The 26,177-nt window shown below is 35.5% G+C and overlaps 2 protein-coding genes across 5 annotated transcripts; both read right to left on the bottom strand.

Annotated features, from left to right (window-relative positions):
- Positions 1 to 9,350: 9,350 nt before the first annotated feature.
- Positions 9,351 to 15,426, bottom strand: LOC111915212 (helicase protein MOM1). Of its 4 annotated transcripts, XM_023910885.3 has the most exons (13): positions 15,229 to 15,419; positions 14,968 to 15,111; positions 13,730 to 14,022; positions 13,498 to 13,564; positions 13,238 to 13,402; positions 12,884 to 13,141; positions 12,667 to 12,807; positions 12,179 to 12,475; positions 11,932 to 12,096; positions 10,422 to 11,358; positions 10,090 to 10,322; positions 9,813 to 10,005; positions 9,351 to 9,732 (listed from the first exon to the last, which is right to left on the bottom strand). In XM_023910885.3, exons 3-13 carry the CDS (start codon positions 13,984 to 13,986, stop codon positions 9,566 to 9,568), a joined length of 2,880 nt encoding a protein of 959 aa, XP_023766653.2. In that variant the 5' UTR covers positions 13,987 to 14,022; positions 14,968 to 15,111; positions 15,229 to 15,419; the 3' UTR covers positions 9,351 to 9,565. The 4 variants fall into 4 exon arrangements, with proteins under 4 accessions (XP_023766653.2, XP_042757137.2, XP_042757136.2 ...); XM_042901203.2 differs by having other exon boundaries at positions 12,884 to 13,402; positions 15,306 to 15,426; XM_042901202.2 differs by having other exon boundaries at positions 12,884 to 13,402; positions 14,987 to 15,111.
- A 3,669-nt stretch (positions 15,427 to 19,095) lies between these two features.
- LOC111915211 (ethylene-insensitive protein 2) lies at positions 19,096 to 25,247 on the bottom strand. The gene is made up of 8 exons (XM_023910884.3): positions 24,999 to 25,247; positions 23,775 to 24,222; positions 23,602 to 23,688; positions 23,165 to 23,275; positions 22,857 to 23,069; positions 22,564 to 22,749; positions 19,954 to 22,455; positions 19,096 to 19,878 (listed from the first exon to the last, which is right to left on the bottom strand). The coding sequence occupies exons 2-8, from the start codon at positions 24,024 to 24,026 to the stop codon at positions 19,537 to 19,539; spliced, it is 3,693 nt and encodes a 1,230-aa protein (XP_023766652.1). The 5' UTR covers positions 24,027 to 24,222; positions 24,999 to 25,247; the 3' UTR covers positions 19,096 to 19,536.
- Positions 25,248 to 26,177: the final 930 nt, after the last annotated feature.

Genomic DNA, 26,177 nt, shown 5'->3' on the forward strand with positions numbered 1-26,177 from the left:
GGGTGGGGCATTTCATTTTCCTTTTATATTTTTTTTTCATGCATTTTTAATTAGGTTGCATAACATTTTAGTTTTAAGCTAATTTTCATTCATTTTTTTTTAAATCCAAAAAGATTTTATTCTTTTTCTTTTTCACCTTTTATATTTTTGCATAACATTTAGCTTAGGCATTAGCATTCATGCATTTTTGTTGTCTGTTTATTCTCACCCCTGGATGCCATGGAATAGGTTCACAGTTATTGTATCATTATTGGTCCAGGATCTTGTTGTTATCTCACCCATCGAACGGGGACCATTAGCTGCAGTTTGGGATCTCATACTTGGGATCAGATGCTGGTAGCTTAAAGGGGTAAGTGATCATGGACATGTAGTTTTCATGAAGAATTATGCATACAATACTAATGACTGTAGGATATACTATAGCAATGGATGTCTTAGCCTTGCGGTCACTACCGCCGAGAGGATCACACTTGATCATGTTTGAACCGTTAGGATGAAGCACTAGTGCTTGTCCCCGAGTAGAATCCATATCCGGTCTCTTTACATCACCATATCTTTTTGCGATTTTCTTAGGATTTTGGAGAAGTCTTTTAGTCCGCATGTGGACATTTCATTATTTTTGAAAAAAAAAATCACAAATTTGAAGAGGAGCTTACATTATATCTTTATGCTCCACACATGGTCATTTTCTCGCTTAGACCATTTGGATTATATTACTACCCTTTCGGTTCCACTTACACACTTTAGGAACCAAATTTTGAGTCAAAGGGTTGTTATTACATTACCTTCAAGTATAACAAAAAAAAAACAAAAAACAAAAAAAAAAACAAAAAACAAAAAAAGGGGGGCAGGCAAATTCCCAGCTGCAGAAATCTGAGAAGGGTGACCGGTTCAATTATTGAACTAAATCTTCCAACATTTTGGTCACCCGGCGTTTGATATTCATTTATTTAGGTATGTTTTATTGTATATAGATCGAGTTGTTTTTCGCAAATTGGTGATGTTAGGGAGACTGTCGAGTCGGATACTACGGGAGGTTTGGGCCAACACCAAGTGAACCGATTCCTACAACGGTGCCCGAGCGATTAAACCTAGTTACACATGAGAGAAACCGGAAAACGTGAGATCAGAGTGTACACTTAAAGAAGAGCTCCACCCGAGCCCATCCAGCTGCTTTCTCCCTACTACAGATATTCTTCATTGTATGCATGTTCCATTGAGGCTGCGACTGCTCATCCCTCCTTACTCACCTAAAGGAGTTATCCTGGCTGTGGTTTATGGTACCATTGTCATCGGATGAAAAATTCGTGAGGTGATAGCAAGATCAATTCTGACCATGTTGACTAACGGTGATCAGGTTCTGCGGCTCTATCCATTCTTTTTATTTTCTCTAGGACAGTTCATCCCAAGTTCATTTTAGTCTTGTCTTACTTGAGGACAAGTAAGCTTTAAGCTTGGGGTGATTTGATAGTTAGTTTTGTTTACTTCTTTTTATAGTTTATTTTAGCATATTTCATTCATAATTTAGATAATTTCCATGCATATTTTCCCTTTTGTTATTTTATGACTATTTCGGGTACTTTCGAATCTTGTGAGCATAATTGCAGGTTTTCGGGTCTAGCGGAGCGGGAGTGTTTGGGACGTATGGGAAGCGATGAGATTTAGTAGACAAAAATGATGTTAGGCTTGGTGATTGTGGAGATTATGCATGGAGCGAGCTTGATGGTTATTTGAAGGCTTGGAGAGAAATAAACTTTAAATTTGCAAGATGCGGGAGTTTATTCAAGCATACGTAGATTGTTAATCAAGAGAGTGCACGAGCTTTGGAGGATTTGGAGAGGTCAAATTGGGCTTAAAATGAAGAAAAACTTGAAGAAAATGGGCTAGGAGGTGATTGGATTCGATCTAGGCTAAGTGGGCTAAGCTATGGAGGCCCAAAACCTCAAAGATGTTACATCCAGGGACCACCCGCGCAACCCACCCGCGCAACAGCACGCGGGTCGCGCAACCTCCTGCAGGGGCAGTTTCGGAAATTCTTCTTTTGAGCTATTTGAGGAAGGTTGGTGCCCATCTTTTGGACACTCTTGGACATCCGATTTTTGAAGATTCTCTCTGGAGTTTTGGAGACTTTTGAAGGCCAAGAACCCTTGAAGAACATCATATTTTTACCTCTTGATTCTTGCTTAATGTTTGGTACAAATTTCTCTAACTTTGTTTCTTTGTGTTTAGCCATTCTTGGCTAAACTAATCTTGGTTGACTTTTGGTTAATCCTTTGAACTTTTGTTGAATGTTGAAGAATCCATGAACATGTTCTTAAATCTTTATGGGAATGTTTTGTGTTTTAACATCTTATCACTACTTGTATGTTTTAGTTCATGAGTTTAAATATGTTTGTGGTGATTAGTTGGCTAATTTCTTGATTAAGTAAAAGATCTTCAAATTAGCAAGCAACAAATGATTTTTGTGTTGTTTTTGCTTCACACAATCATAAAAACATTTCCTCCAACATGGTGGTGAAAGCATTTGACCCCTCTTGGATTTGGTGACTTTTTGGTTCTTAATGCTAGTTGACTTTCACTAATTACATGCTATTTGGAATTAGTGACTTTGACTAAGGAAATTGTTATGAGCTTCTCTAGCCATTTCAACAATTAAGAAAAGTCTAGGTAATCTCAAGCTCCTTGGATTACTATAGCCAAATTAAGGATTTAAATCAAAGTATTGCACCATTGGATTCTAATGATATGTTCATCAAAAGTCAAAGTGAGGAAACTTTAAGTCAACCATCTCTCCCTTATTGATTTTACATCAAACTCTTATTTTTGTTGCATTTGTCTATTTAAATCATAGTTAATTCTAGTTTGTTTCAAGTATTTCAAAACACCAAAACCCCCCATTTTATTTTTATTATCATTTTACAAGTATTTTTACAAAGAGATTTTTCATAGAGTTATAAATTGAACCAATCTCTGTGGATTCGATCCCTTTACCACTATACACTATTTCAGTGTGTAATATTTAGGGTTATTATTTGTGTTGGCCTCGACAACCACCAGTGTCACATTATGGATTATTGTATTCTCTTGTATCATAGTATAACGAACTTTTTAGTATAGTATATAGAGTGTTCTCTTTAATATGTATTACTCGTAATAGTAGTAATTATAGTGAGTATCATAGTGATAGAGGAAATGAGCAGTAGTCTTAACTATACTTATTATAGTTAAATAGAGTGTGGAATTGCATGCCTTTGATTTACAAAGGTAATGCATAAGATGAAGACTTTCATATCTAACACAAATCTATATGATATATAAACTAAGAATTCAACGACAATCGGACGGATAACAGTATACCTTAAGACCCCAATCAAACAAGAACAGGAAGTAAGGCGAGCTATCGGTCCTAAGTCCTTCAAGTATTACTTATATAAATATATTGGTGTAGATATAGTTTAACAGAAAAGTAGTTTAAAAACAGTTTGAAAATAGTTTAACATCAATTTAACATAGAAAATGTGTTGATAATTATTTAAAACAATTTTGTTGACAAGTAGCTAAAAGTATAGAAAAATCCTTTTTGATTTCAAGTTATAAATCACATATGATTTGATACTATAACTTGTTGTATTTAACTTGTATTCCCGCCCCCACCCCCCTAAAACATTTAAAAGAAAACATTAGAAAGGTTAATTAAGGGGGTATGAACTCACCTGCAGCGAGTGGAGTGGATGGAATGTCGGGTAGGATGCTAGGTGTCAAGTGAAGACTTGAACACACACTAGGACCCTAGAAACATATGAAGACATATGTTTACATGTAATTAGTGACTAAACACTAATTAAACAAGTATAGACATCCTAATGCGAAGAAAAACGCTTTGGTCAAGTGTTAGGAGGCCATTAGGTTGCAAGGAAGGAGTGTAAGGCCTCACTATGGAGTTTACTCCTCAAATACTCACCCTAGGTGAGTTTACGGTTGAGGGACCCTTTCCCCCATGAGTTTACGGCCGTAAACTCATGGGAGAGGTGTATTTGAGTGCTTAAGGGTTTCTTATATCACAAGGAAGAGTTCTAGGGTTTAATCCATGGCTTGAGGGGTGTTTAGGGTTAAAAGGGGGCACTCCCTTGGAGTTTGCAGTCCTAGGACCACTCCTTGGGAGTTTACGGTCGTGAACCCCATGGTTTACGGCCGTAAACTCTTGGACACCCCTTATACTTCGATTTTGAGGTCCTTAGCTCACTCCTAAAAGTTTCTAAGTGAAGGTCCAAGGCTAAATAGGGGGTTTAAGGCTCAATTTGCATAATTAGAGGGATTTTACGGCCTAAGAATGTTCTTGGGCCGTAAACCCTCTTTCAAGCCTCCAAACTTGATGTTTAAGGTCCAAGACACTTCAAGGTTAAGTTCTAAGCTAGCCTCTAAGCCTAAGGAAGGGATTTGGGGCATTTTTGGCATCCTTTTAGGGGTTTACGGCCTAAGAGGGTTCTTGGGCCATAAACTCCTTGTTCTTGGCCTTCATGGATGATTTTTAAGCTATATAGACATGTAATAGACATGTAATGAGATTTAGAACAATTTAGGGTAAGAGAACTTACAGTTTGGGAGCTAAAACTTGCGGATTTTTAGAAGAATCGAGCCTTGAAGAGAGAGTAGAGAGAGAGAGAGAGAGTGTGTGTGACTAGAGTGGTAAAAAGTCTAAGTTGGTGACCACTCAACCCTTATATAGGGCTTGATTTGGTGGCCAAGTGGGGATCCACCCCATACCGACGTTAAACGTAATTTAAAATTTTACCCGATTAAATTGTTGTAACCGGGCTTAGTTGTAAACTAAAAATTTATCCCAAATAAATTTGAGGGCATTACACGTATTTTTATTTATTTCATTTCGACACTAAAATAAAATAAATCATTAGTTGATTTTTCTAACCCAAATGTTAACGGAAATCTTAATAATAATAATAAAATAAAGTATTTTATTAACAGAAATGGGATATCGCAACGGAATAAATTTCGAGTTGTCACACTTACTTGGATACTTTTACTTAGATACTATATGATAGATACAATTACATATTATATGTGTAGATTATATCTGTCTATCCTAGTACAAAAGGATACTATAAGGGACTAACCATTCCTACACCCAGCTGTTAGCAACAAAGGTAAATGCACATCTACGGATGCCTACGGTTAATACTTTTATTAAGTGTGCCTTTACGAGACTAACCATTCCTACACCCTGCTGTTAGCTACAGAGGACAATGAACGTCTACGGATGCCTACGGTCAATACTTTTCGACATTTGAAATGTCGTGTTTATCCTAGTACAAAAGGATAATACTTAAATGATTATATTTTTCCTATTACCTTTATTTTGTGATATATTCACATAAACGATGAGGTAGACTATATATTTATAATAATAGTAACACAAGGGAAAAACCATATTTGATACAGAGTTACATCTTTCAAAGCATTCGGGTCTTAGTAGAAGACTACTTTCAAAACATTCGGGTCTTGGTAGAAGGCTACTTTTATACTAGTAGGAAATATGAGATTTTCTAGGGTTTTCACACTTATATCAAATGTTTCATTCAAAAATTTACATGGCATTCATAACAGCTTTTTAAATCAGGGTAATGACACTAAAATACTTATGCTGATCTACGTACTCTTTCAAAATAACTTGTATTCTCAGGTCACCAGTAGACAGGTACGATGACCAGGTTTTGAGAAGACGGAGCACAGACAAGACTCGTCTTTTATTTTGATTACATATTTTGGTGTCTTATTACAATGAAAGAACACTCATGTATTAAAACTTTACTTTTATTGCAATGGATGATGTTGTTGCTTGTTTACTACTTTGCACTGTTATGCTACTTTCCATGACGTCCTCCGCCCCAGAACGTTTCCGCCGTTCTCGGTTTTGGGGTGTGACAGATTGGTATCAGAGCATTGTTTATAGTGAATTTTGTATATCAACCCATAAAAGATATACTAACTATAAATACATTGGGATTAAAACACTTCTAACAAAGAGTGCATACTTTTAAATAATAAAATATTTAATTAAGTATACGTACATGCATTCATACTAAAATCAGTGTCACTAAGACAGTACAAAAGTATTACGATTGTTGAGCAGCACAAGTAGACTTAGAGACATATAGTCAAAACTGGGAAGATATAGCCTGATCAACTATATTATCTGGGGGTTGACTAGCATGTGCCTAAGTGTGTTTGTAAGGTTGCAACAAGTCTAAAAACTTACCCATAATACCACAATGAGAACAATAGAACCTAAACCTAAAAATACTATAGGAGTATTTTGTGTTACTATAAGTTACTTATGTGCTAGATTCTTATACCTCTCTTCTCGTGTAGTTAAAATGGCTGGATTCCATCTTCCCGGAGACCCGTACTACCCCAACCACGACAATGCAGGATGGCTGGAAGAAGAACCAGAAGATGATCACCCAATCCCTTTGGATGATCATGAAGCTGAAGGCTTTTCTGATGGCTCTGACTCAGATCCAGAAGTCAACAACCTACCTCCAGCTGCTCAAAACCCAAACCTGAACCCGCGCCTAGCATTTCAAGGACCCACACCCCTGTGGGCCACAAACTTGAATAGATGGAGTCAGGAACAAGGTCAACCTATCCCCTACAACGGAGATAGAAGTTTCTACAACCTCACTGAGGGAGGTTCAGCTGACAGGGTCCTGGCCATCATGGTTCGCAGGATTTCTCGGAATGACATTCAAGGTCGAGCCGCTATCGACCGAGTCGTAGAGATTAATGCCAACTCTGGCGTAAACACAGTCCGCATTCGCCAACTAGAGTATGCTCATGAAAGGACTCTGGTCCACAATGCAACTCTGCAGAGAGAACTTGCCGAAACCCAAGATGAAGTCCGAGAACTTCGAGCTCAGCAAGTAAGATCTGACAGGCGTATGAGGGACATAGAACGCCTGCTATCGGGACCAAGAACTCACTCTAGTAGTTCTCGTCGCCGATAAAATCTCATCGAATTCTCTTTTGGATATAACCTAGTTTATGTAAAACTTTGGTCTAATTTCCTACCTTTGTAAATATTAGACCTATTAGGTCTCGATTAGGTCGTAGTTCTGTCAAAATTTTCCATCTTGGTTGATGTAAGGCCTCCTACTAGGCCATTTTTCCCGAACTTGTTACATCTGTAATTCCAATAATATTGAAGGCCATGCTGATGAGAGAGTACTGTCCTCGAGGGGAAATTCAAAAACTCGAGCAGGAACTGTGGAGTCTCGAAATGGTTGGTACCGACATATCAACCTATACTAATAGATTCTGTGATCTGGCAATTCTATGCCCTGATATGATTGCTCTTGAGAGCAAGAGAATAGAGAGATACATTTGGGGACTGTTGCCCCAGATCCAGTCAAGTGTGTTAGCCTCCAGGCCTGTTACTTTTGACAGTGCCAAAGAGCTGGCACAATCTCTCATAGACCACAGAAAACATCAGAACCCAACAAATCCTACCCCCGAACCACAAAAGGGAAACAACAACAACAGGAAGAAGGGGTGGAACAAGAGGAAAGGTGGGGCTTCATAAGAATCCTCAAAGAGGCAACAACTAGTGGCAATCAATGCTGCCACGGTAACCCCTGTTGCCCCTGCTAATCCCTTACCAGCGAAACCTTACGCTGGTAATCTTCCGAGGTGCAACAAATGCAACTTCCATCACCACGGACCTTGCAAGGAAATGCAGTGCCTTAACTGCAACAGAAAAGGGCATACCGCCCGTTTCTGCAAAGCTCCAGCAAGGCCGACCGCTCAAGTTCCTAACGCCGGTGTGGGACAAGCTTGCTACAACTGCGGCGAAGTGGGTCACTACAAGAGGAATTGCCCTAAGGCAGGGATAGCAGGCGGGGTAGGAAGAGTTATGGCCATAGTCCACGAGGAAGCCGTAGCTGATCCTACGATAGTTACTGGTACGTTTCTCCTCGATAACTCTTATGCTTGCATACTCTTCGACAGTGGAGCGGAGAAAAGTTTCGTAAGCCAGAAATTTGCACACCTTCTTAAACAAAAACCTCGAACTTTAGATAAATCATTCACTGTAGAAATGGCAAACGGGAAAACAGAAAGTACTAACTGTATATATGTAGGTTGTACTCTAACTTTAGATGGTCATACTTTCAAGATAGACCTCATGCCGGTTCCAATTAAAAGTTTCAGCGTCATTATCGGTATGGATTGGTTGAGTCTTCTTCGCGCCGACATCATGTGATTTGAAAAAGCAATTCGTCTTAACCTCCCTAACAACGAAAACTTAGTTATCTACGGCGACAAACCTAGTACGAACTTTCGTATCATCTCGAGCATTCAAGCTCAGAAATTCTTGCGAAAGGAATGTCGCGCATTCCTTGCTCATGTGGTCGATGTGAGCCAAGAAACGAAGGACATTCAGAACATTCCAGTAGTACGCGACTTTCCCGACATTTTTCTAGAAGAACTTCCAGGATTACCTCCGCAACGCCAAGTCGAGTTTCGAATAGATTTAGTTCCAGGGGCTACCCCATAGCCAAGTCGCCCTATCGTCTAGCACCTGCAGAGATGCAAGAACTGTCCAGTCAACTTATCTCTCTCTCTCTCTCTCATATATATATATATATATATATATATATATATATATATATATATGAGAGAGAGAGAGAGAGATAACCTCTATTATATTATTATATTAAACAATAATACATAATCATATTTAACACTAATAAATTATAAAAAAAAATGTTAAGAATCCATTCAACCCGATTCCATTCATTTCAAATTACCAAAAGAATGAGTGTTGACCCGAACCAATCAATCAATTATAACAATATTTGTTATGAGTTAGAATGATTAGGACGTGACTAACCAAACTAATTCAGTAGGCAATTGTTATGGTTTAGAGATCCATAAACCAGGTGAACCGAAACTAACAAAAGACAAGATACGATTCAATTCTAAGATCCTAGCTATAAGTTTTTTTTTTACAATTGAGTTGTTCTCTCCTTTCTTCAACTTTAATGACATGGTGACCTATATAATACCAAGATAGATAGATCCCCCAAGAATCATCTAATTACTTTAACAACCCTTCTAGTGAAGAATTATATAGATATATCACAAATTTTTATAATCACATAGACTAATCTCTCATATCAACACACACTCCAAAGATTTAACTCACATTTTTATACTCTAAAACAAGAGGAACGAACAAATCAAATACTTATAATTAAAGTGTATATTCATTTGTCCTTTCATCTTAGCCAACAAACCTCATGAAAATAAAAGATAATCACAAACATAAACACATGTAGGAAAAGCAGAATTTATATTTGTAATGTTCATCTCTTTACAATAGCAGATAATTAGAAACAAAGATAGAGTATATGTACTTGTAAACCTTGTCCTCATTTACCTTGTAAAGTAACAACCTATGATAAGATAATGTTGACATGAAATGTGTACATATGTATGTGTATATACTATACTTCCAACTAAAAGATATAGCTCTAAAAATGCGAGTGCCCTAATTTGAACCCAATACTGGCATTCTTTGAAATGATGCAAATAATGACGGATTTGACCTTAAATGAGGAGCTGGAGCACGCAAAGTATGACCACTTGTTGTACATCGGTTCTGTGATTGTACAAGTGTCGATGCAGGGATTTCAACAATCTTCACTCCCCTCATTTCTGTAATCAAAATTCAAATACAAAACAATGATTAAATTGATGTTTAAAAAGACGAATAAAAAAGATTCCAACTTCCATACCTTTATTAAGATAATCATCACAATCCTTTGTCAAAGTCTCAGCCAATACTTTATTGGCATACACAAGATCATAGTATCCTTCTAGAACCTTCATCTTCTTTGTTAAACACATCTCAGATTCATCTATCAAACCATCGTACTTTTTCCGTATCTCTAACATCTCCTTTTCACACTCGGAATTTAGCATCGATTTCTACAAATAAAATAATAATCATTAGATTATAGAAAAAGGCTATGTATCATGTATCATGTATGTTCAATTTTTTTTATAGGAAACCTTTTCTTGATGTAGCTTTGTGACTTGCTCTTGCTCCTTCTTGATGTTTTGTAGCTCTGTTTCAAGAGGGGTAGTAATGGAATTTTGATCAGAAACCGATGGTATCATGGGTAAAGTTTGTGGTTGTGGAGGTTGATTGTTTGGGGATCCACCAACATTATTTGTACTTGAAAATGAAGGAATTGAATTTGGTGATTGTGTTGAATGTTGTATAAAAAAATGTTTGGATGCCCCTGTATGAAAAATGTCACCAAATTAATAACACTAAAAAGATATATAAAAGATAAAAATCAAACATATATTGTTTTCTAAACTCCAATTTTCTTGTATACCTGTCATTTTGCGTGCTTTTCTTTTACTCCTCATTTTTGTTCTCACAAAAGTTGAAGAAATTACATTCTTCTCAGTATTCTCTGTATCGCTTTCACTTTCAACTTCAAATCTTCCAAACCAGTAATAAGGGTTGCGGAATGACATTTTTACCCTCCGAGGCAGCCTGCTAGACGATTTTTGCGGTGTATGGATACGATGAGATTCTTTGAACAAATTACTCCAAAAATTATTTGTTTCATTTTCCATCAAGTACTCCTCAATTGAGCAACTTTCGTTTGTGTGTGCTTCAGTTTCACCCATCAATAAGATATCTTTAGAATAAACTCCATCGTGTATCAATGCTTTTGAAATGATTAAGCTTTTTAAACGATCAGTATTCTCAGTTTTATTCAGAAACATAGATGACAACTCGAGAACCAAATCATCTAAACTAGTGTCTGAATTTGACTTTGACTTTGAGTTTGACTCGGTGGAGAGGTTATTGAACAAGTAAGATGCACCCCATGAAAGGAGCCGATGGCAAGTATTGTAATTAATGCGAGCTGTTCTGCTGTCGAGAATCGTGCCTTGTTTTGAAAGAATGAGAGATTTTTCTTCAATGGTGAAAGAGGAATAAAAGCGGAAGATTCGTAAATGAGAAGAATCGAGAGAAAGCTTGTGAAGGGCTTTTAAGTCATCTGAAGGGTTCCAGTCGCTGTTGAATAGTATGACTATATCCACTGATGAAAGCCTAATCGTTGATTGACAATCGTGATAATCTAATAAGCAAACAAACGCTCCACTTTTGATGTTGTTGAACATGTTTACAGCCTCTTTTCTCTTTGACATTGAAAGAATCTTTGGTTGGATACGTACGTATGAATCTTGCCCAAATCTTCTATCAACAAGATCTTCCAAAATATCTCCAATTGTTATCTTTTCTGAACTAACCACTGACTGCATCCCATGTTAAAAAAAGATTATTAATCTTATATTTTTGACTGGATAAAACAATATAAAAGTTGGTATGCAAGATTACTTGTGTAATCTAAAAGAGATGAAATAAGTAATTATAGAAACCACAGTGACCAAAAATGTAATTTAGTCTTCTTCAAAGAAATATGAAAACCTAGACCAAAAGTGCAAAACGTTGCAAACTATAGGGAACAAAAGTGTAAGTCACTCATTTCTTGCAAATTAAAAACTACATGGACCAAAAGTGTAATTTTGGAAAATTAAACCAGAAATGTATTTCATGCAAACTAAAACTTCAGGGACCAAAAAATGTAATTCAGGAAAATTATAACTATAGGGACCAAAAGTGTCTTTTTACTTATTTCCTTCTAGTAGATTTAAAGTACATTGACCAAAAGTGTAATTCCGGAAATTTAAAACTCTACAGGGTCCAGAAATGAGATTTATGCAAATTAAAACTACATGGACCAAAAATGTAATTCCGGAAAGATAGAACTACAGGGACCAAAAGTGTCATTTTATTAATTCCTGCAAGTTAAAAGGTACAAAAATTACCTGAAAAAGAACAATTACTCTCAAACCATATCTTTTGATTTTTAACAAAAGCCTATCAAGAAGTTGAAGTTTCCCACTTGCATTAATTTCAGCACCCAATTTGTCAACATCTTTCTTCAAAGATTTACGCAGAGTGGGGTCCACGAGATACGGGTGATCACAGCACTGTGAAAATAAATAATTATCAACGGAGCGAATTAATTTAAGAATTATTTACAAAAATAGAAAATTCAGAACAAATTCAAACCTTCTGAGTTTTGGTAAGAATGTCATGAAGTGTAGCATTGTTCCTTGAAGATGATGAAAGTGAAAGTGACTCAAAGTTGGAATTCAACAAGGAACAATATTGTTCGATTTGCATATGAGAAAGATGAACTGGGACCCAGTATTCTTCAATTTCAGATGAATTAAACTTCAATTCAAATGCAATAAAAGGCGATAGTTTTTCTTTCAATGTGTTGGCGTCCATGTCAGCATCCGTGTCTGTCTCTTCATATTTGGAATCAAGCAACGAAAGAAAATTTTGGTAGCTATGCTTCACATCCTGAAATTACACAAATTAGCTAATGATAATATGAAAATAACTTCTGAAATAAAATATATATATATATATATATATATATATATATATATATATATATATATATATATATATATATATATATATATATATATATATATATATATATATATATATATATATATATATATATATATATATATATATATATATACCAATATTTCACTAGTAATTGTTAGCAGCTTCATATCTGACACAAGCAATTTAATTTCCTTGAAATGTTTTGAGATTATGGGGCGTTGACATTCATCTATTACTATCAATCCCCATTTTATGTGATCAAGCTTTTCAAAATCCTGTAACAAAGTAAAATTAAAATCCATATAAGGTTATATGAATTGATTTATGTATTTCTGATGATTAGTTTTGTACCTCAACAATGGCATCAGGAGAAGATAAAATGACTTGAAACTTTAAAGATCCATTTTCAGTGTAGAGTTGTGATGATCTAATGGCATCCTTCACATCTTTGTTCTCTTTGTATGTAATTACAACATTTGTTGAATTTGACCATTTGGAAAATTCAGATTCCCATAATGAAAGACATCTTGAAGCAGTTAAAATTAAAATAGGTTGTTTCACTTTTTCCAGCAATGATAATACAAAAAACACCACTTTAATTATCCGATCCTGTAACATCCAAAATATAATGTTTTTAAAGCATAATATGAATGAATCCATTAAGGAAATAAGTATAATATATAGATAAACAAGAAATTGGTTCACCTGTCCATCAAAGAAGACAGAATTCTGACCTTTTTTCCAATAATCACAAAGTTTGTTAACATGATCATGGACTTCACTTGATACCTTCAATTGAAACTCTGCCAGCTCAGCACTGTGTGTGGGTGTAGGGCCCGTTTTGAGCGTAGTATCATTCTCATCACAATCCTAAGTCAGAGCATGAAAAAGAGAAAATATCATAAATTGAAATTCTAGATTAATAGCTAATTAAGATTGAACAAAATCTACAGGAAATAAAATACCATTTGGGGATGTTCTTTTGCAGATTCTTGATTGTCAAAACAAACTTCTTTAGAGTCCAATGCAACCCTGAAAAATGCAATGTAATTCATATATGGAATAAAATTGAAAAGAAGAAAAAAAGACATTAATATGTTAGCTCTAATTGGTTTATGATCTTAAGATACTAAATCTATCATATCAAAATCAGGGCAAAAAACACATTAAGGTATTGCAAGATTCAAGATATTTTACCTATGCTTTTTTTCATGTTTAGAATCTGAGCAAGATTTCATGACAATTGTTCCATCAACTTTCATTGAAGCATCAGATGTGGTAATATGATCACATCCATGAGACATCTCCTTCATCTTTTTCCCAGCAATTTGGAACAACTTTTTGTATGTGTATGCATCTAATCTCTTCCCTTCTTCAAACCTTTCTCTTTTCTTTGGCATTGAAATACTTGAAAACAAATTCTCTTTGTTCATCTTAGTAATTCTTCTACACATGTGTTGGTTGTTTTTCTGTATTAGATCTTCTTCAACCTACACAAGTTGGATATTGTTACGTTAGCAACATTGTTTTCAATACTCTATTGAATATCCATATTTACTATACTTTATCAGCCATAGATCTTTGTATATGTCATGCTATAAAATGGCATCAGTTTTTTCCCCACAATTTATGAACAATAATGCCAAAATTTAGTTAGGAAATGCAGAAAGCTTCATACAGATGCATGGAATTTCATGCTTAAAGTCACAGGGCTTCTTGGTAAGGCCACAAACATGGACTTACATACATACATACATAACACAAGCATATACAGATGAATAAACATGTATATATAGCATATAGATTCGTACATATACATAACATATATATGTATATATGTATGCCTGTGTAAACTCGTATAATAGTTTATACAAAAAGGGCATAATCAATAAAACACCAAAAACCCCTAAATTAACACACATATACATACATAGACAACATATACTGTTTTCTACAAAGCGAAGAGAGAGACATATAAGGGATATTCAGGCTGTTAGGCATTTGCTAATAAACCCTATTACCAACTAATACAACTCACATATCAATATATCACTATACAAAAACTGTGATATCCCCTGCAAGCGAAACATGAAGCTTGGACTGAAGATAAACAAATCGAGTAGAGGAAAATCCTTGGTCTGAGTCATAGTAGGGATAGATCGCACCTATAGCGTCTGTGATATAGGAGCAGCCGCCGGTGGCGGAGGTGGTGATGGAATTTGGAGGGAAGAGTAAGAACCGTACGGAGATAGTGATAATTTGGTATTTGTAGAGTTTTCAGTTGGATCACTGCCGCTTTTTATGATATTTGTATGATCTAAACATGAATCTATCAACTAGTAAATTGATTCAGCAAAACAGAGAGAAGCAAAAAGGAAATATAAATAGCACAGAATTGAGACAGAACATTGTGCATATAGCAAACATTTACTCACGAGGTCAGTTTGGTTTTACCACAGAAGATGGAAGAATTTGATGATGAAGCTGTTTCTGGAAAGACTCAAGTAACTCGAGCAATCATCTGCTTCAACATTAGCGACTAAATCATTCGTGGAGTATTTTCGATTCGAAAACAAGTCCTGATACCATGTCAAACGAGTTAGAACTCTTATGAACAGCCCAAATACGAAACTAAAAGAAGAATCATTAAGTGGGAATTGATCACTATTTTCGAATTGATCACTATTTTCACGTACATTCTAATAATTGCAGCTTCCTCAGTCCTCACCCATCAGAAAATTCGAAATGCTGGAGGTGGTTTTAGGGTTTTTACCTTTTAGAACACTTCCATTGATTCATTTGATCATGGAGATGAAGGTATCATTCGGTTAACAGAAAGAAGAATCTCTGGCATGTCAGTCAGAGAATTGCGTCGTGGCCTTGCGGGTTTTCCATTTTAACATACTTTTGCTGGAGGAGAAAATCCTATTTTCAAAGTTAAATAATTAAATCAAATTAAATACTATTGTATAATTTTTTTTAAATATAAAAAAATACTAATAAGTTAATCAAAGCTCTGATTTATTTAAAAATTTTGGGTTTAATTAAAAATTATATGAGTACAAAAGGTTTATCATTATGACATTATTTAATTTCACAATGAAACAAAAGATTTTTTTTCATAAATTGAAAAATAACAAGTACAAGACAATTATCACACACACGAAATGTGTCACTCTATATTTGTATGCGGTTAAGAAAGAACTTTTTTATTTTATTTTATTTAAATCAATGTAATGCACTAATGCTCCAGCCTCCATTACAATAACTTTGAATATTTTATTATTGGACATTAAATAGTATTACTTTCTGCTTACCAAATTAACTTAAAATTAGTTATACCACAATTTCATTGTATATATATAAATAAACATCTCTTATTAATTAATCAACTATAGAAGTTTTTTTTAATTGATCAACAATAAATTAGATTATTAGGTTGAAACTATATCCAATTAGTGCCATCATTTTGTAATTATCTGTTACTTCATCAGCTTCTTATTAGTATTTTCAATAATAATAAAAATCAGATTTTGAACCTTGAGCTCTAGCCATACAAATGGTAATCTTGCAACTTTACATTCCGTCACACATTTGCAATGTTCTAGGGACATTAAAGTTAACCCCTACCCCATACATGTTAGATTTGTGGATGTTCAACTTCAATCGGGATGTCAAGCAAAAAACATCGCAACAGCCGAACCACATTGGAGATGTTTTCTTGTGACCATTCTCACATGAAAATAACATGCATAAAATTGTGGAAATTGCAAAATCTGATTCCTAACTTTAGCTCCATGAAAGAAATTTATATCCACAACATCTTCAATGGTGACACGTAACCTTTCTATCAGTGGCGAATCTATAACAAAATATCATGTGGTTCCCGAATTAAGTGAAGCCGATAAAAAAAAATCAACAACACTTGTGGGGGATCGGCTCGGGTCGGGTCGTGTACGATTTAATGAAATATAACGGAAAAAACCGATCAGACACCACCGATTAATTTTTTTAAAAACAACTGAAATATAACTGAAAAAAAACCGAACATTTTAATGGAAAACTAGTTGATTATTAATGTATTGATATCTTATTGTTTGATAAAGACTATATATATATATATATATATATATATATATATATATATATATATATATATATATATATATATATATATATATATATATATATATAACAACACAATTGCCCCTTGTAACTTTTTTTTCTTTTTAAAATGGTTTTTTAAGATATTTTAAAAAACAAACAAACTCAAGATAGGTCATTTATTTTTTTTTTTAAGGTAGTTCCTAATTTTTGTGGTATATGTTATAAATGAAATTGAAATTTTAGGTAAATCCTAGGACCTACCTCTTCTTTATGAGATACGCCCTTGCTTTCTATCCGAGAATAAATAAAGCCCTTGCTTTCTATCCGAGAATAAATAAAAACATAAAGTTAATCTCCTTGTCTAAGGCATCTTTGTAATTAAAATTCATTTGTATGAGTTTCATTAACAAGAATAGAAACCCTAGCCAGAAAGGAAACATAACTAGTCCATCTCTAATCAAAACCCATAAACTCATTAATCTGCTTCAGATAATCTCAACTACAGAATCATATGTCTTATTTAATTCAACATTAAAAATCATAAGTTGTTTTCTTCTCATTTTTATACTATTCCACCGTCTCATTTACAATAAGTGATTTGTCAAGTATTCGGGGGATAATGACTTAAAAGGGTAATATATTTTTCGATTTGTACACATTTGGTCATTGAGTTTTTTTTCATTCACATTTACCCCTTCAACTTGTTAAACTGTACACATTCAGTCTTTATGACCGGTTACTCCAGGTTAGCCAGGAGAAATGACTTAATATTGTAATATATTTCTCATTTTGTACACATTTAGTCTTTAATATTTTTGTACTAATTCAGTACTTATGAATGATTTCTTTAGGTTTCTCTCACGACATCTTACGTGGGACAATCATTGATGAAGTGTGTGAAGATGTTGATGTTTATGTTTAACGTTTCATTTTCACAACCAAAAAATTTCATTTTTAAATAAGGCAAAAGTTCCTAATTATAAATCCATTATTAAGAAAAAAAAAGTTTATTCCAAAATACATTTATCGAAAATCAGAGTAATATAAGAAATGCGTATTCCTCAATATTGTTGATGAGTGTGTACAATCATGTCTTCGCCTTCCTACGATCAATGATAGAACCTGAAAACATAAACAACTGGGTAAACACAAAGTTTAGCAAATTTTTCCCAAAATACTTGATACAACAAACATATTATCATACATAACGAGCCCACACTCATCAGATTGGAATACCTTGGCCCAATCAGTTATCGGACTGGAATGCCAACATGCAATAGGTCCAATCAGTCATTAGACTGGAATACCCAGGATTTGTTGGCATGTCGCCTTAACCCAACCGCTCTTCTCGAGCCTCCGTGCCTACACCTTTCAGCCGGCCCGCACCAGGTATCTTAGCCTACAACGTATAGCAGGACCACCTCAACCTATCCCACCACCATATGACTATCACACGTAAGATGTCGTGAGAAAAACTTAAAGAAATCATTCATAAGTATTAAATTAGTACAAAAACAAAAATGACTTATTTTGCAACAAAAAAATATTAATGACTAAATGTGTACGAAAATATTAAGGACTAAATGTGTACAAAATGAGAAATATATTACTCTATTAAATCATTTTTACCGACTAACATGGAGTAGCAGGTCATAAGGACTAAATGTGTAAAGTTTAACAAGTTGAAAGGGTAAATGTGGAAGAAAATAAAGTCAGTGACTAAATGTGTACAAATCAAAAAATACATTACCTTTTTAAGTCATTATCCCAGTATTCGGCGTTCCTTAATAAACATTGTCGGCTCTCTACTGATAACAATATCAACCACTTGAGATAAAATAATTGGCAAATATTTTGTAATAATCTTATACTATACCAATCAAACTAATAGGACGGAAATCGGTAAGAAGAGTTGGGGTTGCAACTTCTGGAATCAAAGGGATAAAAGAAAATTCACATGACATTTCGCCTTTAAAAAAAATAACATAACTCAGATATCTTTTCAACACTTCCTAATATCTTTTTATAAAGAAAAAGTTATACACGTTTCGGTTTTTCTCGAGCATTCTTCTGGTTTGGAGTGTAAACCCAACGAAAATTATGAGCTTTTCACTAAAATATCAAGAAAAACATGTTTAACCTTCGCCGGTTTGATCAATCAATCTCCGACACCCTCAAAATCCAATTGCATGCTCTTCCGATTCAAAAGAAAAAAAAATGGTATATGAAATTGAGTTGCGTGTCTTTTTAGCCAATGTACCAAATTGTTTGTGAAAAATACGCCAAACTATAAATCTCTTTATTTTTATCTTTATAAAATTCTCTTCAACCATATTTAACCCAAACAACTTTAAAAAAAAATAAAAAGCAAAAGCATACAAGTTTTCCGAATCAGCCCAACATAAATTGATAATACTTATCTTTTTGTTAACGAGTACCATGACTCGCTTTAGAGGTTATCAAATAAAGCAAATAATTTATTAAAAATCACGTTGAAACATCCGACTCAGTTTATACTCGTTTCTATGTGAGAAAAACAAACCAAAAACATGTCTCGTTTCGATAGTAGAACATCATGTCGCTAGCATAAAAATATTTACACAACATAACGACATCGATTCAGATCTACCCAAAAAAAAAAACCTTAAAAAACATTCCATTATTCTACTTCAAACCCAAATCTAAAAACCACCAGTCCACCACCATCTTCATCATCAACCTCCTTGCTTCCCATTCTTCAACAGTTACAGGCTTTTACAGCAACATCCACCATTCCACGTGTACTCATGCACAAAATCTAAAACCTGGAAGAAGCTAAATAACAAAAGAGTAGAACTTCGAGCTGTTCATCAATATCAAACAACTCAATAAACCAACACACAAAAGTCGCCGGAGACTTACGGGCTCCGGCTATACCCGTCCGGAGCCACCGCCATCAACCGCCGCTTGTATCTTTTGAGAACAGACGCCAGGTTTTCTTTCCCTTTCGGGAACGCCACGTCACCGGCGGCAGTACCCGGTCGGCCTTTCCGGCAAGAGATGGCGGTCTCCACGTCTTTTACTATGTCCAACAGACTGGCGGCGGTGGTGGTTTTCCCTCTGCTCTGTTTCACCGGAGGCGGCAGACTGGTGATGGATTTGGGCGGAGATGATCGCAGGTGGTATGCTTCCGGAAGCTGAAGACAGAAACACGGACTTGATGGTGTACGAGGTTTCGAGAATGACGGCTCAATTATTCCCTACAAAAATTAAACAATTTAATCAATTCATATTTAAAAATAATAATAATAATAATAGTAATAATAATTTTCTACCTGAAGACGATTGAGAACATATGTGTATTTCCCCCAAAGTTCGGGCCTACTTTCCATTAAAGAAAGCTCGAGAATTCTATGTATACACCAAACACCAAAGCTTTTTATCAACTCAATTCTCCATACACAACCCTCACCACAATTTGGAACCGATGTCACTAAATACTTATTGTATTCAGCTTCATCAACTTTGGCCCCACCACCACGGGCAGCTGCCCGGGTCACCTCATTGCCCTCAATTTCATACAGAAATCTCTCCCGGGCAGCCACCCGGTCAACAAGATCCTCATCTAACCCACCATTCTGCTTAAACAACCATTCAGACCCTTCAAGCTTCAACAGTTTTACAATACACAACCTAAATGACTTCAAAAGATTTGCTTCAGCATCTACTCCAGATGTAATAAAAGCTTCTTGAGTGTTCAAATTAACCTTTTCAGCCACACCAAATTGTTCAGACGGTTGTTTTGACCACATTGACCACGTGTCTGACCCCGACCCGAACCCTAACCCTAACCCAATCCCTGGCCCGTAACTGGAAACGGGTTGGTAAGCAGCAGCATCCCGGGACAAATTAGAATAAGACAACCCGCCATAACCCGAGATTGTCCCGGACCTGTACAACGGGCCTGGGCCTGGGCCTGATCCTGGGCCCGGATACACCAATTGCCCATATCTCGACCCGCTCTCTCTTTCGGGTAGAACTTTAGACTCCCGATTAGGAATCAACCCGGAAATATCTGGCATACTGTAATACTTCTTCTCGTGCACATTCTCAACCGGGCCCGCAGGCTGATGATTGTAATAAGTTCTTTCAGGCTGCATCGAGGTGTTTCTGGACACAACCGGGTCGGGAAAACCTGGCGGCTTCGCGGGTCGTAACCCGTTTTGTTGGGTTCTTGTTAAAGAAACCGGAGATTTGTAGTTCAATGAGGCATTCCCAATTGATGGTGATTTAGGAGAAACCGAGTCCATTTGGAAGTAATCGGAATTTCTTTGTTTAGTTTGATTGATTAAGGATTTAATTTGGTACCCATGAACAGTAGCGGGTTGATCCGTATACCCACCGGAAGCTTGTGGTAGGCGTAAACTATGGTAACGTTTCTCCGGGTCCATATTGAGGCCCGGGTTTTGAGTATATGCATCGAGTAATTGTTGATAGTTTGACAACAGAGAAGACGACCCACGAGGTACCACATAAACCGAATCGGATAACCCGGTTGACACATTCGGGATAAACCCGTTAAATTCGGTTTCCGGGTTTACCAGTTTGGATATAACCGGGTTTGGGTTTGGGCCTGGGCCTGGGCCTGGGCTGGGCTTCACTTTAGAATCTATCCCGAGTAACTTATCGAGTTTATTCGTTTTAGCATCTTGTGTGGCTTCACCATGTAAATCAAAAAGAAGTTTCCAGAAATCGTCTAAATTTGTAGCCAACTGTCGTCTAGCGGCCCGGCCCAAGCCCGCTAGCTTTGAAAGACTTCCAGGCCCACTTCCCATATCGTCTGTTTTGACACTAAGACTCCTAAATGAGCCCGGCCCATTAGAAGTTGGAGATTGATTCAATTGGTTTGATTGATTCAATACAGTTACAGACACGACTTTTGGTTGTTGTTCTTCTTCAGGCTCCCATGGGTCCCGCTCATGATCTTTCAAAATACTTGAACTTCCATCAATTATCAATCTCTTTTCAACTGAATCATCATCATCATCATCATTGTCTTCTTTCTTCACTGTTTCCACAATCGTAAGATCCGAAGAATTTTCTTCAATGGTAGTCAAATGGGGCCCGTTTTCATAATCCAGAATCTCCTCGGGCAAATTAAAATCAGAATCACATTCATTCTCACGGGTCAAACCCAAACCCGTTACCGTTTCTTGCTTTTCAATCAAATCATCGACTCTTGTAGGCCGGGTTTCTTGAATCTCGACCCGTTTTAAATCGGGTCGGGTGCTTACAGATTTCAATGGGGTTACAACAAGCCAAAGCATAAGTGAGATGGAAAAAAAAGCAGTTACAAGAACTGCAATATATGGAACCGACATCCCGGGCCCCATTGTCCACCTCAGATTACTCGCCCAATCACTGTTTCCAAACACGGTTTCCACCACAAACACAACCCCCAAAACAAGCATTCCAATGTAGGTGATCCAGACTAAATACTCAACAAATTGAGAGATTTTGTTGACACCCATTATTGATCTTGATGAAGCAACACGAAAAAGTGGGATCACAGATGATGGAAGTAAAAGGGCGACTATAATTTGAGTGAACACCATGAGTTGATATGACCCTTCAGCTCCCAAATGATATGAACACAATAAAGCGGGAATTATTGCGATTAATCTGATTGTTGAGTGATGACACCAACCCGGAATGTTGACTTTGAAAAAGTTTTGAAGCACGGTTTGACCACTGAACTTCCAGGTCAAAGCTGTTGTGTGATTTGAAAGTAGTAGAACCAGAATTAAAGCAAATGGCGCCATGAGTGTCTTAAATACCTGGAATTTATTAATAAATGATAAACTATTTAAGAAGAATGTTTATAGTTTCATAATATTTAAGAGATCTTGAGAATTGGGATGATGTTATTTATAAAAAAACGTAACCTGATCCATTAAAGACAACGCGTCTTGGAAAGTAAGTAAATCGAGGCCAGTGCTGTAGAACACATTCGCTGCTGAATTCATGAGAATATAATTAATTACGAAAATGCCACTGAAACCACAGGCTATGGCGAAAAGATGATCATGACACAAATCTTGCTTTGAAACTCGTGTGGGTCCCGGATTTTGCTGCAAAACGTATGAAAAAAGAGAAACTCAATGAAACTATATAAAGAAAAGAAAAAAACAAAATGCATTATTTAACAAATAAAGGGTAAAAAAGTACTTTTATATACCTGAAGGATTGATGAATGGAGATAAAAATTATGAGGCATGATGCTAGCACCAAGAAGACTCATTAATGCAAACACACTTTCCCCATTTAACCTTGTAGGCATTCCACCCATGGAAAGTGACGTGTCACGTTGACTCATCAACACTCCAAAAACATATGAAAGTAAAGCAACGGTTGCTAAACGTATACATATAAACTTTGCTTTTCCAGTCTCCTAAATAATCATTATAATTATCAAATCAAAAGTCAAAACATGTCCAAAAAAGATATACGTTATAACATTTACAACTAAAAAAAGATTTAACTTACCAAATAACTCGAGAAAATCGGAAATAGAAACGCGTCAATTGAAGTCAAAAGAACACAAGAAAAGAGACCGATTCCAAATGTAAGATTTAACGCATGTGCTGTGCCCAAAATCTTTCAAATTTGAAAAAGTTTATATGTTAGTAAAAAGGAAAATTACAAAAACACCACTACATATTCCCATATCGGGCTAATTTGCAGTTTAACTTTAACCAATACTTTATTTATTCCAATCAAACCATAAAGCTTCAAACTTTTTTACAAATGAACCATTATTTTGACATGATATAACAGGTCAAAACGGTTAATTTGGAAAAAAGTCTGAAACTTTCACGGTTTGATTGGAAAAAGATAAAAGTTTTAATGGTTAAACTGCAAGATTTCCGAAAATATATACGTTTTTCTATAAATTGACCTAAATAATTTAATAAAAAAGCTACCATAGATAGGTCTAATGCGATCATAGATAGTTCTGCTTGAATCCCTAAGAACACACACGTTGCCATGTCATACTCCATACTGCAAATCTACATCATCATAAACAAATTAAAAAAAGTGACCTCATTAACAAAATATGAAATTTGTAAGATGTAATATTATAAAGAAGTTATACCTGTGCAAGATCTTTTCCTGTGACAATGGCAATAGAAGCTGAAAGGTAATGACAAAGAACAGCAGCCAAACTAAAAATAAACATAAGTATGATAAGATCATAGCCAAAACGGGCTCCTCCTTCAATGGTTGCAACCCATTTTCCTGGATCTATATATGAAATTGCTATAAAAAGAACGGGTAAAACAGCTGGAAGTAATCTTTGTGTCATGTTTGATTGCTGTTTTATGATCATTGTGTCTGTTGTCTCCATTTCTGAATCAAGTTTTAATAATGGTGAAACAAGATTGTAGTCATGTCAAGGGGTTTCAATTCAATCACATGATAGTTGTTGACATAGCAAGATTTTGACACTTGTTGTGGTCACGATCATAACCACCTTCATGTCAAGTTTGAATGATTATTGTTTAAATTTGACATGAATCAATCAAATCAAGTGAATGTAAATCCTGATTCATGAAAACAAAAGGAGATGTTATAACTTATAAAACAAATGTAACGAATAATAATAATTATAAATGTATTAGGTTAAGCAAGGTTAAAGGAAATATCATGATAAACAAAGCATATTGAAAAGACGTGGATCTTTGAGTTTAAGTTTGTTTAGAACATCTATTCATCAAGTTTGACCGATATGAGAAGAAAAAAGCCAATGAGAGACAATTTTATATTCCAAATTGCCATTCTTTTTTAAAGATTTCAAAATTAGTCAGCTAGGTTGTTTGTGGCTGATCGTGTGCAAAATTGATTAAAAAAGTTGTCTTTGAGATTCCAAATACTTTTTTCCCGGGAAGGATGGAAAGAAATTTGATATCAGAAATTAAACGAATTCATATAAAGTTACTCAAAGTTGTAATCTTTTCAAATTAACTTCATAAAAACCCAAATCAATTCGCAAGAATTACATAATTACTCGAAAACAAATAGCGAAAGCCATAAGACCATAAAAGTTAATAAGGAAATCAGATCTTCATCGTCACCGTAAACCCCAAAACCCCAAATTCAAGAAAGATAATCAGAGCCGTAAAGAGCTTAAGCATTAAGGCTTAAATACCGGGATCTGATAAGATTTGTGTATCTATATCTATTCTTAGAAACCCAGAAAACTACGTGAATACAAGCAAAAACCCATGTCAGATGACTTGAAGAAAAAAGTCAAACTCGGTGGATTGTTAACATTGATCAATCTGTATCTAGGGTTTTGTTGCCGTGACAAAGCCGTTACCTTTGTTGCTGATGGCTGTTCTTCCAGATGTTTCGTTTTGTGGGTTTTGTTGAATGAAAGCTGAAGAAGATCAATAATATGTCATCTGGTCAGAGTTAGATCAGATGGGGTCTAATAAAGATCGTAGGTGCGAGAGAAAACGATCTCTCCAGGAGAGAGAGAGAGAGAGAGAGAGAGAGAGAGATGGGGTAATTAACTGTGGATATGGCTATGGAGGAGAGAGAGAATACATACACTATATGAACGAATACTAAATGGTTGAATACTAATAAATGGTGTAATAATTGTTTTAGCAGTGGCCGACGGAAGCTATCTTTGAGTCAGAGAAGGCAAGTGACTACCGGTAAATAAAAATGGAAGAAAGAAAGCTTCTTCACTTTGGTGGTTAAAAACTTGGGATAATATCATTTTATAACAAGTAATTTTGTTTTTTCTTTTGTATTGGGGTGTTGGCCACAAAATATTTTGGAGTGTTGGTAAGTTTCTATCTTATAACGTTTAATAGAACGTTCCATTTTAAATAAAAAATTTCGTTTGACAATGCCGTCTTATTCCAGAGTTTTTTTATAAATTCATTAAATGAAATGAAAAGACAATTTTGACAGAAAGAAAATAAGGTGAAGAGAAATATTCATTATTCCGTGGTTTCAAGTTTGAAGAAAATAAAAAATAAATAAAAAAAATTAAGTTTTTTGTGTTCACGAGTTAAGAGGCAAAAGAAAATAAAACTTAACATTTTCCTTCCCCTCACTTTCTTCTCAAATCCATCCAATTTGGGAGAAAAATTTGGAAGGAAAATATGGCTCCAAAATCCTTTCTCTCCCCCTCACTTTTCTTCCATTAATGAAACTCGAGAACATGATTTTCCTTCAACACCCCTCACTTTCCTTCGGTATCCTCCTATTTCTCTCCTTAAGTAGAACTCGGGAACAAGGCATACAAGTTTTTAACATTTAGCTTAAATAAAACGTTCCAAATTCAAAAGTCATCTCATGTAGCCTTTAACAAAACATTACTAGCTACCAACTACCCGCTATCTGCTACCAGTTACCCACTACCTGTTACCCGTTACCCGTTACCAACTAGTTTTGCCGAAAACACCCTAAGTCACTAAACTTTCATTTTAGCTGTCAAATAAGTCATTTTTGGAAGGGAGAATGGGACAACCACTTACAAGAT

Source organism: Lactuca sativa, chromosome 1, assembly GCF_002870075.4.
Source record: "Lactuca sativa cultivar Salinas chromosome 1, Lsat_Salinas_v11, whole genome shotgun sequence".
In the NCBI taxonomy this organism is placed as follows: domain Eukaryota; kingdom Viridiplantae; phylum Streptophyta; class Magnoliopsida; order Asterales; family Asteraceae; genus Lactuca; species Lactuca sativa.

Coding starts and splice junctions, on each gene's coding strand:
- LOC111915211 (XM_023910884.3), bottom strand. CDS start 24,026: ATGGAGACAACAGACACAATGATCATAAAACAGCAATCAAACATGACA. Junction 22,456..22,563: donor CGTTGTCTTTAATGGATCAG/GTTACGTTTTTT, acceptor AATAAATTCCAG/GTATTTAAGACACTCATGGC. Junction 19,879..19,953: donor ATGTTCTCAATCGTCTTCAG/GTAGAAAATTAT, acceptor TAATTTTTGTAG/GGAATAATTGAGCCGTCATT.
- LOC111915212 (XM_042901203.2), bottom strand. CDS start 13,986: ATGTGTAGAAGAATTACTAAGATGAACAAAGAGAATTTGTTTTCAAGT. Junction 13,565..13,729: donor AAACATGAAAAAAAGCATAG/GTAAAATATCTT, acceptor TGCATTTTTCAG/GGTTGCATTGGACTCTAAAG. Junction 12,808..12,883: donor CTCCTGATGCCATTGTTGAG/GTACAAAACTAA, acceptor ACTTTGTTACAG/GATTTTGAAAAGCTTGATCA.